This window comes from Lepidochelys kempii, chromosome 5 (genome assembly GCF_965140285.1).
Source record: "Lepidochelys kempii isolate rLepKem1 chromosome 5, rLepKem1.hap1, whole genome shotgun sequence".
NCBI classification, from domain to species: Eukaryota; Metazoa; Chordata; order Testudines; family Cheloniidae; genus Lepidochelys; species Lepidochelys kempii.
Window position 1 is genome coordinate 99,767,489 of NC_136384.1, and position 14,113 is coordinate 99,781,601.

Consider the following 14,113-nt stretch of genomic DNA (forward strand, 5'->3'; position numbering starts at 1 on the left):
CAGAAGAGAAGAATAAGGAGGGATTTGATAGCTGCTTTCAACTACCTGAGAGGTGGTTCCAGAGAGGATGGTTCTAGACTATTCTCAGTGGTAGAAGAGGACAGGACAAGGAGTAATGGTCTCAAGTTGCAGTGGGGGAGGTTTAGGTTGGATATTAGGAAAAACTTTTTCACTAGGAGGGTGGTGAAACACTGGAATGCGTTACCTAGGGAGGTGGTAGAATCTCCTTCCTTAGAAGTTTTTAAGGTCAGGCTTGACAAAGCCCTGGCTGGGATGATTTAATTGGGGATTGGTCCTGCTTTGAGCAGGGGGTTGGACTAGATGACCTCCTGAGGTCCTTCCAACCCTGATATTCTATGATTCTATGATTTGACCTTAATCTCTCAGTGCCTTAGTTTACCATCTATGAAATGGGGATAATATCCCCTCATCTCACAAGGGTGTTATGAAAATAAAGTCATTAATGTTTGTGAAGCACTCAGATGCTATAGTGATAAGCACCATAGAAAAGCTCATGAGGAAAATAATAATTCTGTCTTTATAGCAGGCTTTGAATAGTTTCCAGTAAATGAGGCCTGAGGCAATCCAGTATTTTGTTCTTTGTTGTTCAGTGAATAGCTGCTCAGTAAATGAGCACCATCCATCATGTGACCTGAGTCAGACAGGGGCCCTGTCAAAAGAAATAGTATGTGATTGTGTAATTAAAGACTCTAATACATATGCATAAAGAGGCCAAATTAAGCCAGCACAGGCAACCTTAATTCTGACATTTTCTAACTTTTGAGTATTTGACTTTACAACCTTATTAACGTTCTTTTAACGTAGTTTGTGTGTGTAATATTTATATATACACACACGTGCGCCTCTGAAGGCATTAGAGATATGGTCTTCAATATGACAGGTTTCAGAGTAACAGCCGTGTTAGTCTGTATTCGCAAAAAGAAAAGGAGTACTTGTGGCACCTTAGAGACTAACCAATTTATTTGAGCATGAGCTTTCGTGAGCTACAGTTCACTTCATCGGATGCTGTAGCTCACGAAAGCTCATGCTCAAATAAATTGGTTAGTCTCTAAGGTGCCACAAGTACGCCTTTTCTTTTTGGTCTTCAATATGTTATTTGTCTAATCAACAATTTGTAAAACTATTTTATGTAAACTATATATGGCCATAGAGAGAGCTGTAAAGCAATGGATTCATTACAGAATTAAGACATTCTGTTGTTGGTCATTACTTATGTAGCAATGGCAGCTACTGCATCATCAAGATTGCAACACGGTTTCCACTATAAGCCCAATTTTGCCTTCCAAACAACAAAAAAAGTCGTATCAGCCTTAAAATGAGTAGGCTGAGTCTACGCTGAGGTAGGGTTTTTTCACAATTTTAAGTAAAATTGGATAAAGAGTTCCTAAATTATGACACCCTCAAAGTAGGTATTCTCCACAGCTCAAAAAGTCTCTGTGTGTGTGAGTAAAATAAACCTTAAATTTACAGGACTAACATTACTGAGACCTACTGCACAATATAAAAATTTAGCTGATTACAGGTCTAGTTTCAGAAGTCATTAACTTCTGGACATGTAATACCACTATAGAACATCTGCTCTACTGAGCTGAATATAGAACATCAAAGAACTGCTGGAGACCCAAGGTTTAATTTAAAAAAAAAAAAAAAAAGCAAGCCTCTAGTCTTTTCCCTTGCAGAGATGTGTGTCCCTGTGTAAGTATATCAAGGGGAAAAGAAATACTTTTGCACATAAAAACCTCTCCGGGGAGTGACTGAGTGAGACTCTTAAGACTTGCCAGGAGGCCAAGGAGCCTGAGCCTTCAATTGCACATTGGGTTTCTCCCACCCCCTGCAGGTTTCAGGAGGCCCAAGGGAAGATAGGAATACTCCCTTGATCTCCTCTTTCTCCAGGTCCAGTTCTCAACCAGTCTGCCCCTGCCTACAGCCATCCTGGAAATTATACACACAAACTGTATTTTGTTTAGTTATTTGCTAATTAAGTTTTTAAAAGGTTTTTAAATACATTAATTACTAAACCTTTCAAACAATTTAAAAAAAATCAAATGAGTTTCTAAAGATTTTCCAGATAAATCAGATATTAAAAGAAATCAAACTGGGAGTATATATTTCTTCCATTGTCCTAGGAAGATTTTTATCAGCACCATTTTCCCACCACACATTTGCTATATATCTAATAGAAGTTTTGCATTGTTTTCCATATTAATCTGAAATTGCATACAAGAATCTCATTACTATTTATTGTGACTTTGCAACTATAGCAGCTACCTGACAGAGCCTGCTACTTTGTAGCTAAGGTAGAGACTTTCAGTGCAAAACCCCCTTTTCACATGTTCATAAGGTTTTTTGTTTGTTTTTTAAATTCTTCTTTTGGGGTGTACTTGGTCTCCACCCAAGGAGAAGTTATTCCTAGAAAGTTTGAACAAAATAAATACCTTTAGCAATTTTTAACTATATGAAGGTAGGAGGAAAAAAAAACACACACACACACCCCACATTCTCCCAGTGTAGGAATGTTTTAAGATGCTAGTTAGCTTATACATAACTCAGAAATGGCTGAGCTTTAAAATCTGTCCATTTTATGTTTTTCTTGAGGTTTCACACATGCAAGGTAGTCATTTTTAGCTCTCATTTGAAGCAATGGTACTAAATACAGCACTAAATCAAATCTGTACTCTTTTACTCACACAAGTAGTCAAACACACAAGTAGTCAAAGTAAGCCCATGTGAGTGGTTAATGGGACTGTTTGCAGAGGAAGGAACTACTCGGGTAAAGATTTACTGGACTGAAAATTTTTTATTTTTATTTAGTATCATAGCTAGACACCGATGTAGAAAGTTTCACCATAGGCAGATTTCAGTGCAGAAGATTCCTTTATGCTTTTGTAGAGCTTGTGATCTCTCCAGGAAGGAAGAGATTCTACTCTGGATCTGGTAACATGGACAGTGCATTGCAGTACTCAACTGTCAGGGGAGCAAAGACAGAAATGATTGTAACAAGATCTACATCTGAAAGACATGGGCATACCCCTAATCATCTAGTGCAGATTGAAAAAACCATGCTGGCCTCACCTGCCACAAGACTCTTGCACTGCAAACCTGCATAACAAATGGCAGCTTGCTCCCTCAATTAAGAACATTAATATAACTCACCAAATCTTATAGTTTCTTCCCATCATCTAATGTCACCTTAGTCTTGTCTGCTTGAAGCCTCAGCCAGTTAGCCTTAATCCAGGCCCCAGTTACATACATACCATTCTATCACATTAGCCTGGTCAGATAAATCAAAGACAAAGCTGAGTGTCATCAACATATTGACAGAACTATAACCCATGTCTCCTCACAGACACGTTTTGCAGCCTAGTACGTACCTTGAACAGAGTAGTAGCAAAACACATCCTCATAGTACTAGGCACTTGTGCTGTGAGGGCTCTCTTATGCAGTTACACAAAGCTATCCCCAGTATCACTCAAAGGGGCAGAGCTAATCACAAACAATTCTATCTGCTACTTGTCAGGAGAATGGACATATTAGCACACTGATAGATCTACTGATGCCAATCAGCAGGGTACTGTTCTCATCTACTGCATGGGGAGTGGTGTCCTAAACCTATATCACCACTGTGGTTTCTGTAAAGTTCCCCGACCTAAAATTAGATTAGCTGGAGTCAAGGAAATGTGAGGCCTCCAAATATCAGCAAAGTTAGCCCACGAAATCCTGCATTTGGTCACTCAAATAGATATTTCATAGGTGCATGAAGCAGATGTCTGTCTGGGACTGGAACCCACATTTGAAATTGGGCATACAGTCATTGTGTGTGTACCACACATACCAATGGTCCTCCACCTACACCTCTTTCTCCCTCTCCCTCTCTCTCATTGAATTAAAATTGACTGTTTGCTCAAAAGAATGGCAATACCATGTGGCAGACTTGTGAAGACAGGACCATCTTAGGGTTCAAACAGCAGCATCTCATCTTGTCAAAATTTTCAAGTCTGTACCACAACCTCTTAAAAAGTTTTAAGGAGCTCTGTAAAAGTATTTATGTAGGACAGGATCTATGACTGCCTGTCTCAGTTTCCTTCTGCATTATCATATTGTTCCTGAAGTTCAATTCCCTTCTACTACTGGTCACTTGTAGAAACATCAAAAAGGCATTAACATTGATAGTAAAATTAAACAAACTCTCCAAAATCGTGAGTGTCATCCATCTTTTTATGTGATCCAACATTCAGCCACTCGCAACTGGTCCCCCAAAATCTTTTGCACCATTTGCAATGGTGCTCCAAGGGTATGTCTACACTCTATCTGGGAGATGTGATTCAGAGCTTGGGCAGACACATCATGCTAGCTCTGTTTGAGCTAGCTCTCTAAATATAGCAGGACAGTTGTGGTGCCATAGGCATTGACTTGAGCTAGTCACCCGAATAGAATCCCACCTGATCCCCTGTGTACACACTCAGGTGACTATCCCAAGCTGTGACCATGGCCACATTGCTAGTTAACATGCTAGCTTGAGCAAAGCTAGTGTGTGTATGCCTTCCAGTGCTGGAAATCACACCCTCCTGCTGTCATGTAGATGAACCCCAAAAGAGGAACTGTGATAACTGATACAATGACTTCTAGACTGATTTTGATACCTGGGGATTATCTAAGTCAAATTAACTTTGGGGGGAAAAGAGAAAGGTAGTAGAAGTGTGATGACTGCTTGAGGGTTGGTGTGGATGGTTCTGAGAAAAACTTTGTTAATTCACCTATTTTTGGTACAAACTCTGACCAGATTCCACAAAACCTTCACCCATGTCTGTGAACTTGGACTGACTTCTGGGTTCAGGTTGAGACTTAGTTTTAGTCAAAACTACCAAGACAAATTCAGCAGTTTGAGCAGAAATTTTTGCTTTTGAGGTTTTGGGTTTGTTAAAACTGAAAATGAGAATGGCACCTGCAAACCCCCTGTGAAGCAAAACTAAAATTATACGTATATGGAGCCCATGAGAATCAAATCCACCGAGTTGCACACAGCTATAGCTGTAACTCACAGACTAAGGTCCTCCGGAATAACATGAGCACCAGGATTACTCAGATTGCAAACTTCTTGGGGTAGGGATTCGTTCTTCATTATCCATATGTAACGTGCCTAACATAATGCGGCACTGATTTTTGACTGATGGCCTGGAGGCACAACCTCAATAAACAAACAAACAAACTAATAGTAGAATAAACCTGCTAACAAGTGCCCTAAGATTCTGACCATCGCTGCAAGCTGATTGCCCTCCACTCCATCATTAACTTCACTGGAAGCTGAAGACTCTCAGCACCTTGCAGTGTTGGGCCAAAGATGATTAACATTCCCCCTAGAAGGGAAGTGAATGAAAAATCTCCGTCTACACCTTTGAGAAAAACAAAACACAAGCAATGCTGGTTGTTACCTTGCAAGGCATAGGCTTTTTGAAGGTGATTTCAGCTTGAGTCCAGACTCCCTTTGGGGATTCCAAGACAGACCAGATTTTCTCTTGAACCACGTGATTCTCCTCAAAGATATAAACAGCCAGGGTGTCGCTCATTTTGAAAAATCCATATACGGCATAATAAAACCGCAGACAATACTGCAAGTTTCCTGGCAGCGAGGGGCCATACAGACGTCCAATGTACCCAGGCTGTGAGGTAAACTGTGTGTTCGCCAGCAAGTAATAACCTGCAAAACAGTGCAATTATTGAGTCTTTCTAATAAACAATTCACAAAGCCTATTCACAGGTAAAAGAAGCTTTAGTCATTTCAGCAGATTTTGGTGCTAATGAGAGTTTCCCCTAGCAGGTTAACAAATTATATAAAAACCCTGTTTGTAGTGGTCAAATCAAAATCCTAAATAAACTCCCTGCCATTACAAATTTAAGACTGCACATGGCCAGATTCCAGTTTTCACTGGAGATCAACACTTTGCAGAATTACCTTTAATACAAAACAAAAAAACCTCAATTTTATAGCATCCTGCTGACTCCATTGGCAGCCTGACTCAATTTCAAGACTACCACTCCCTTATCGGAAGAGGTAATGCTAGGGCACTCAGCACTTTATTCACGGTCAGATTTTCACTGGATAGTTCATACAGAGGATGCAAGCCTCTCTGGCACATATGGTTGAATGGTGGTGAATGCTACACAAAAGGGTCTCTATGAGCAGTGTCAGAAACCACAATGTAAAGGATATTCCCAAAACAACCAAATATCCTGAGGCTCTGCTTTGGAGAGGTAAGAGCACCACTGACATGCAATTCTTGCTTTTTTAATCAGCAGGATGCTTGAATAGAGTTTATATTCATGTGCCTAACACCTCTCCTTATTAAAAAAGTTACGCAAAACTCCTGACTATTACAAATTCCTACAAGTAGTTCATTGCATGCTTTGAAAAACATTATGAGACAGATCCTCAATGGGCATAAATTGGTGTTGACTAGTGACTTGAATGTAGCTGCATTGATTTATATCATCTGAGGATCTGGCCCTATATTTCCATAGAGAAAGGGCAAGGGTTTTCCTGGCACTTGTGAGAGTGTAGTGATAGAAGTGCACAAGAATCCTCCCCTCTTGAAATGCAAAGGCCAGGCACAATTGTAGTCCATTTTAGGACCTTCACAGGGATGGTGCAGTGTACATGCTCCTTCTATATGACTGGGAGCTTGGGATGGTTCTCAGGGTGCCCACGACTTACCACCACCCTGCCTCAAGCAAGAGGGACACTTGTTTGTGCTTAATTAGGTGCCAGCTCCCTGATACCTCAGTCTGTTAGTTATCCTCTGGGTTATGGAATCTCTTACTTTGCCTTGCAGATTAACAGTACGTGCACCCCAGTCCCCAAGCCCCTTCAAAGTGTTCCCCTGCAGGGGTCAGCACCCTGTACACTCCAAGGAACATCAGGTTTGCTCTCCCCAAGAGGAGAGGGTACATACCAGCTTGTTCAAGTCAACTCAGGATCAGTTCTTGTATAATACCACAACACAGATATATTTATAGTGAAAATGATCATCAGTTGATTATCAACGATCAAGGTTTAAGAGATAATGTGTGAGAATAATGGAAACAGAAGGGTTACATATAAAACGAATCATAACACGATCCCTATAGACTAAGCTTACTTTAAGAGACTACTTTCTGTCTAAATAAATTTCTTACCCCAAATGTCCTTTGCATCATCATTTTCCACCAAGTCTCATCAAAATCCCATTTTTATGAATGTAATCATACTGCCTGGTTACTTCCTAGATGCAGGATAAAGGGGTGTCTTCCTCGCCTCCTGTACATACCCCCACCCCAAGTCCATTTTCTTTGCACACAGCTAGGCTAACCCCGATAGCTTGTTTTCCTTTCCTGTGTGCTCCTTTTCTGTTGACGCTCTATGTAAATAGCGCTTCTATTGTGTTGGCTTGCAATGCTTAATTTACATTTTGACAGATATGCATCTTACCTCCTCTCTGGAAGGAAACCTGTTTTCCTCTTTGATTGTGACAGATGTTAAAATATATTTTTAGTACATATACACAACTCTATAATCCGTACAGACATCTTGCAACAATTATGAGGATCAGTATGACATAACCTTTCATTAAAGGATGCACATGACCCTCTCTGGTGAAACAGAATGTACATGCCAGACTCAAGAGACACCTGTACTCTCTATGCACCCACTCTGTGCCCCCTTGCCAGCTGGCATTAACAGGTTCTTGGGTTACAGAGCTCCCTCTGGGGCAGTATCTCTCTGCCGTACCCCCAGTGCAGAGCAGTATGTCAATTGCATAGTCTGTTCTGGAATAAAGAGTAATTTAACCTTCATATCCAGTTGGACTTTTCCACTTAAAAGAACTTTCGATTTACCTAATCCAGTAGTGTGATCTCCAGTCCTATATGCATTAGGCTTTACTTTCACTCTGCTCCAGCCAGGGCCATCCTTGTGATCCTGATAAAAATGACACAGATCTTCCTCAAAATTGCAGCTTGCCTCAGCAGGATTGAAAGAAAATCCTGCAAAAAGATAAACATGCTCTGCTAGGAGGGGTACACTGTAATATGCATAAGTATTTTAAGAACAAGAATGCCAAAATGTATTCTGTTTTATCTCGGTTTGTTCATGACTAGTAATTGTGTGTATTGCAGAAGAGAAGCAGATACATATACACACACACTTTATACATATGGAACACAGTTTGAGGTCAGCCTGACTATCATTTTTGTATGACAAATAGATCCTATTTTCTTATATTTTGCCAAGGGGGGAAATACCTCTTTCACAGTCCCTATAAAAAAAATAAATAGGCAACAGACATCAAAAGAAAATAAAATTTCTCCTTCAGGGTGTAATGCATAAAGACACCCAGACATTTTTTTCTGTCTTACTCCATTCAAAAGATATCCAGACAAAAAGTGTGTGTATAATAATAATATTTAGATTTCCAGTGTGATAACCTTCTAAGACAAATATTTAAATTTTATTTATTCATTTAAACAAACCCTCCTTTCCTGAAAGGTAGGTAGGGGTAGTATTTTTTATTTATGGCTGACATCTGGAGCTTTGCTCAATTCACATTAGTATTGCATGTTTCACTGCACAAAGGAAAACATTACTATAAATGGTGTAATTTATTAAAGAGTTGAGCTAATCTCTTCATTCATGCTGAAGGCTTTTTGGTTTTCCTGCTGTGTGGAATTCAAAGGCCAGAGTTTTAATCTAAAAATATCTCCACCCGGCAGACTGCTTCTAATAAAAAAGGCTTCTCTCTAAGATATTCACAGATCATTTGTACAAGTTATTGGGGAAAATCAACATATGGCAATCAGGGGATGTTCCTACAGGTTGTAGGTCAGGTCTATAGGAGCTCCATGATGGCCTGGCTCAGTCCTCCCTAGCATTACAGTACAGTAGCTAATACAAGGATTGAAAAGTCTGCTTGCTACTGCCAAGTAGGAGCTTTCCCAGAGTGAGCGTAATAAAAAAAAAAAAAAAGTGGGGGGGGGGGTTCAGCCCTTGTAGAAGACTGAAAACAGATCAGCCCTAATGGCAACCAACCCTATTGCAGCAGCTAGAAGGGCAAGGGAGGGTTAATGTTTTGAAGATGCTACCCCTTACAACAGCTGGAAGACCCTGAGTAGAAAGGAAAAGCAGAAAGTAAGTGCTTCTCTTCCTTTCCAGTGGACAAATAGGGTTGTGGTGGCTTTAAATTTAACAGACACCTACGAGCCAGCTGTGAAAGATAGAGGTGCCAAGCAAGGTCCAAGAACAGCACTTGGAAAAAATCCCTGCACCCTGACTCTGGGTGCTGATTGAATTCAGCTTTTCATTAGGGCATTGGCCAGAAGAGCCAGGCCCCATCTTTTGAATCAGCCTGTGACTAGTAAGTTTAGTCCTCTGACTAATGGGTGGCTGATAGATTTTTTGAAGATCTGAGCTAATATTTGTGCACTTTTGAATCAGAACTCCTAGAAAAAAAATCAAAACTTAATGTCACTATTATACAGCAAAGGATTTCAGATAGAGCTGACACAGTCTCCTGGACAGCTGGAGGCAGAGAACCACTAAAGCCAAGCAGAAAGAGAATGCAATTTCAGAAGTACTCAAAGCAACTAGAGATGGAAATAGGGGAATTGGTGACAAGACTGAAAGGTTAAAAAGTAACTGAACATATTTCAACAAAACACCAAGAAAATTACTGGCATGAATTTCTCACACAGAAAAACTTAATGGGCCAAAATCAGACCTGGTGTAACTGAATGTAGCTCCACTGACAACCTAGAGTTCCACGCACTTACAGTGGATAAGAATTTGAGTCAGGATATTTAGAATAAACTGTATTGTGTTCTAAAGAGGTAACAGACTGTATTTAGCCCATCAAATAAACAACATCTAAAAGTTAAAATAGAAGAGGAAAATATATTATCAGTATAAGTAATAAATGGATCAAAGCGCAACATTATTGCAAACATAATCAAGAACTCAAAAAAATACATAAATCCCAAGCACAGACTGTTACATAAATGAGTAAAACCAGAACAGGAGGAGAGAAGATAGTTATACAAAAACTACATTCAATCAACCAAGACTGGTAGATTAGCAACACACATGGGGTCTCAGTCTTATGCCCTCCAGAGAATGCATCTTTAAGCTGTGCAGATAAAGTTTGCAGAGACCATGTAGAGATAGATGTAAAAAAGGAAGAAATTGCTTTCTACTAGATCAGTACAAAATGTTTTTTTCTTCCCATTTCAAAAGAATTCATAATTGTGACCAAAAAGAATGAATAGGTTTGATAGCAAATCATTAATCATTTTGTTAGAATGTTACTTAGCAACGAAAAGCAACATTCAAACTAAACAGTATCTGGCTAGTCCAGGGACAGACACTGTATCTGCCAAGGGCTGAATCCTGGCCCTAACTGCCCCGCAACAACAATCACATGGATCCATCTTGGTTCTGTTGTTGTGGAAACCTAATAAAATCCTGACAACACTCTCCTCTCAGAGGCAGCTCCATCAACTGAGGGAAGTGAGTAGGTCACATGACCCCAAAAGGTATCTTCTGACTTAACTCTGAAAGGGCATACCAGGCATGTGGGAAGATATTAACACTGGGACATGTCCTCACTGTGGGAAGGATACAGCCCTTGCCAGTCACCTGTGGTTTCTTGCCACCATGGCACCTTGTTTATTTAATTTTGGGCACTTGTCCCTGTCCCATGCTCCCTCAGAGGCATGCTGTACCAGCTTCAGTCTCTGTGGAAATTTGTTTAACCTCAGGGGAGATAGAATCACAGCATTCCAACTAGCTTTCCAGTTGCAGCATGGAGCATGCAACTTGTCTGAGAGGAAGGGTAGACCATTCTGTTTTGGATCAATTGCCCAAATGAATGACATTCTCTACATACTTCATAAAAACTTCCATGATTCCAAGGCCAGAAGTCTGACCTTCTGTATAACACAAGCCATAGAAATTCCTCTAAATAATTCCTGCTGAACTAGATCATATCTTTTAGAAAAACATCCAATCTTGATTTTAAAATAGTCAGTAATGGAGAATCCACCACAACCCTTAGTAAACTGTTCCAACAGTTAATTACCCTCACTGATAAATTATTTCCAGTCTGAATTTGTCTAGCGTCAGCTTTCAGTCATTATCTTGTTATACTTTTGTCTGCTAGATAGAAGAGCCCATCATCAAATATTTGGTCCTCTTGAAGGCACTTACAGACGGTGGTCAAGTTACCTGTTAACCTTCTCTTTTTTAAGCTAAATAGACTGAGCTCATTGAGTCTATCACTACAAGGCATGTTTTCCAATCATTTAATCATTCTTGTGGCTCTTCCCTGAACCCTCTCCAGATTTATCAACATCCTGCTTGAAGTGTGGACACAGTGTTCCAGCTGTGGTTGCACCAGTGCCAAATACAGAGCTAAAATCTTCTTTATTCCTACTCAAAATTTAAAATGCTGTGCTTTAGTTTTGAAGCTCTGGCAATCTACAGATTAAGGTCAGAAGGGACTATTATGATAATCTAGTCTGACTTCCTGCATAACTCAGGTCATAAAACCCAACCTAGTAATTTCTTCATCAAGCCCATCACTTCTGTTTGAGTTATAACACACCTTTTAGAATGATATCCAGTCCTGAATTCAAGACGTCATATGATGGACAATCCACCATGTCCCTAAGTATGTTGTTTCAATGACTAATAATAATAATAATTAATAATAAATAAATACCTAGTTCATATATAGTGCTTTTCCATCATCAGATCTCAAAGAGCTTTACACAAAGGGTAAATTACCCTCACTTCTGATCTGCATGTATCATTTATTCTACAATCCCATTTCATTTCTTAAGAGGAGGAACCCAGTGGCATTGCTAAATTGAGCAGGCTAGTATTTGAATGTCACTATAGTATATTCCAAGCAGTGAAATCTACAGACTGATAAAAGGAGGCAGAGGAAGGGAGAAACTATGGAAAGTAAATACCCAAAAGAATTCATACCTGTCTGATTGCTGCAATAATTTGGAGAGAAAGAAATGTCATCTAGAGCAACATAGCCTCCTTTGGCACTATTGAAAGCAACTTCAAAAATAACCTGAAAAAATAAATGGCAATTTATTACTTATCTATTGTGTATGTCACTACAATGTAGTAACACAACTTCATCATCTGGAATTCAGATTACTTAGGAAAAACTACAAAACCTCTTTGAGAGGATAGTGCAGGTATTGGCATTCCAAGGCCGGGATGGGGACAGAGGGAGGGTGTCAGGAATGGAATCTTCTTCCCATTCTGTGAAGCATCAAGAGTCAGCAAAGAATAAACACTTTCTACTTCCTATTTCTTTTGGATAGCTCTGAGATTTAGAATAAAATAATAATAAATAAGAATAATAATAAAATATAGAGCTCAATTTTAGCTTTGAGAAATCGAGCTGTGTTAAGGGGGGTTGTGGAGGAGTAAGATCTAAGCTGTGGTTGCTGGAGGCACCCTATCTGAACAGGGAAAAGGAATAATACAGCCCAGAGAGTACACTCGGGTGCATTAGCTACCACAACTTTTAAAAGTGCATTTATTTTCAAATGAGATTGCAATGGGGTAGGCCAGGATAGAGGGCAGTAGTGCCTACTGGTCAGCCCTACCACTTGGCCCTTTAAAATGTTCAGAGGAGTTCAAAAGATACATGTAGAGACCTAAGAGTCCTGGGAATGAATGGTGCTCAGGGAAGGAATCAGAAGACCGTACCTTTAAAGGCCCAAATCTTTCAGAGAGGGCAGGGCAAGGAAGGGGTTAGGAGAAGGGGAGCAGTATAAAGGCTTCCTCCTCCATCAGAGCAGGGAGATGCTGACAGCAGAAGTCCAGCCTGACAAACCCTCCAGACTGGAAGGCTTACTAGGAAGGGTGTTCAGCTGAGGGAAGCTGGCACAAGGCCTTGCAACTGACTAATCTAAGGCAAGAGGCATGAGGCACACTCCCAGCTCCAAGGAGAGGGCTGAGGGGAACTCCTGTTCATAAGAGAGAGCTACTGACTGCCTTGAAGAAAGGGGCAAAGAATTGCTAGAATTGTACAGTCCATCTGCTGCAGAGAGGAACGAAACTGGCTTGTAGGAGATGCCTCCTGAGCTAGTCCCAGGAGAAACTGTGAGGAATCACAGAGTCAGTGCAGGGACAACAGAGCCTGCTGATCTTATGAGGATGCTGATAAGTGAAGCAAAGGGGAAATGGTGGCGGGATTAAAGGAACAGTCCTTAACTGCCTAAATAAGGTCCCCAGACTGGAACCCAGAGGAGAGGGCAGACAGGGTTCCCCTACCTCTTCCCTAGACCAAGAGGGGATGCTCAGGCAACAAAGATAAAAGAAGCCAAGAATATCAAGCACCAGATAGAGGCCAGGAGATGGATTAGAGTTTACTATTTTGGGGACTGTTCTGTTAGCCCCGGAAGGGGAATGAACTGAACAGCGACCTGGCAGGAGGACTAGGCCATACATAACAAACCAACAAAAGGGGGTGCTAGACTGAAACAATCCCTGCAATGCCATACCTGGACACTAGTAGGCCCTCTGAAGGTAAGAGAAATGATGACAGAGATACACATGTTCTATTTGATTTTATGATATAGTAGAGAAGAAGCGGTACGTCAGCAGCACTGACATATGGAGCTGCAATGCAAACTGTGGAAGATATAGCTATACTGCACAGGTTTTGATTTTCTTACCTCCATTGGATATGGTGCATCAAAATCAACCTTTGCTAAACTCCAGTCTGTATTCATTGTACGGTCTATCTTCCAGATCTCTTCATAAAAGCCATTTATATCTCTCATATAGAGAGTAAAAACAATGCCGCTCTCCTGCTGAAGTTGGTAATAAAAGGATAAGCAGCCGGACATGGGAGTGGTTGTCTTAGGTGAGACCAGCTGGGCCACTTCTTGGAAATGCTTGACATAGATAGAGTCCACATACATGTAATGACCTAAAAAATATAAATATATATATAAAAACCCCTTAAATATATATAATGGTGAAAATGACAATTAAATAGATGTATCAATAGATGTGCAGAAATTTGATATGCTGCTT

The 14,113-nt window shown here is 40.3% G+C and overlaps 1 protein-coding gene across 2 annotated transcripts in view; it reads right to left on the reverse strand.

The window, feature by feature from the left end:
• The window catches only part of MAMDC2 (MAM domain containing 2), a 100,832-nt gene that overhangs the window by 32,186 nt on the left and 54,533 nt on the right, over window positions 1–14,113 (reverse strand). For both annotated transcript variants that reach the window (XM_073345169.1, XM_073345170.1), the window contains exons 6-9: window positions 13,750–14,006; window positions 12,035–12,128; window positions 7,891–8,037; window positions 5,451–5,716 (exon numbers count right to left, since the gene is read on the reverse strand). In XM_073345169.1, the coding sequence (XP_073201270.1) occupies window positions 5,451–5,716; window positions 7,891–8,037; window positions 12,035–12,128; window positions 13,750–14,006 (764 nt within the window). The remainder of the gene's footprint in view (window positions 1–5,450; window positions 5,717–7,890; window positions 8,038–12,034; window positions 12,129–13,749; window positions 14,007–14,113) is intronic.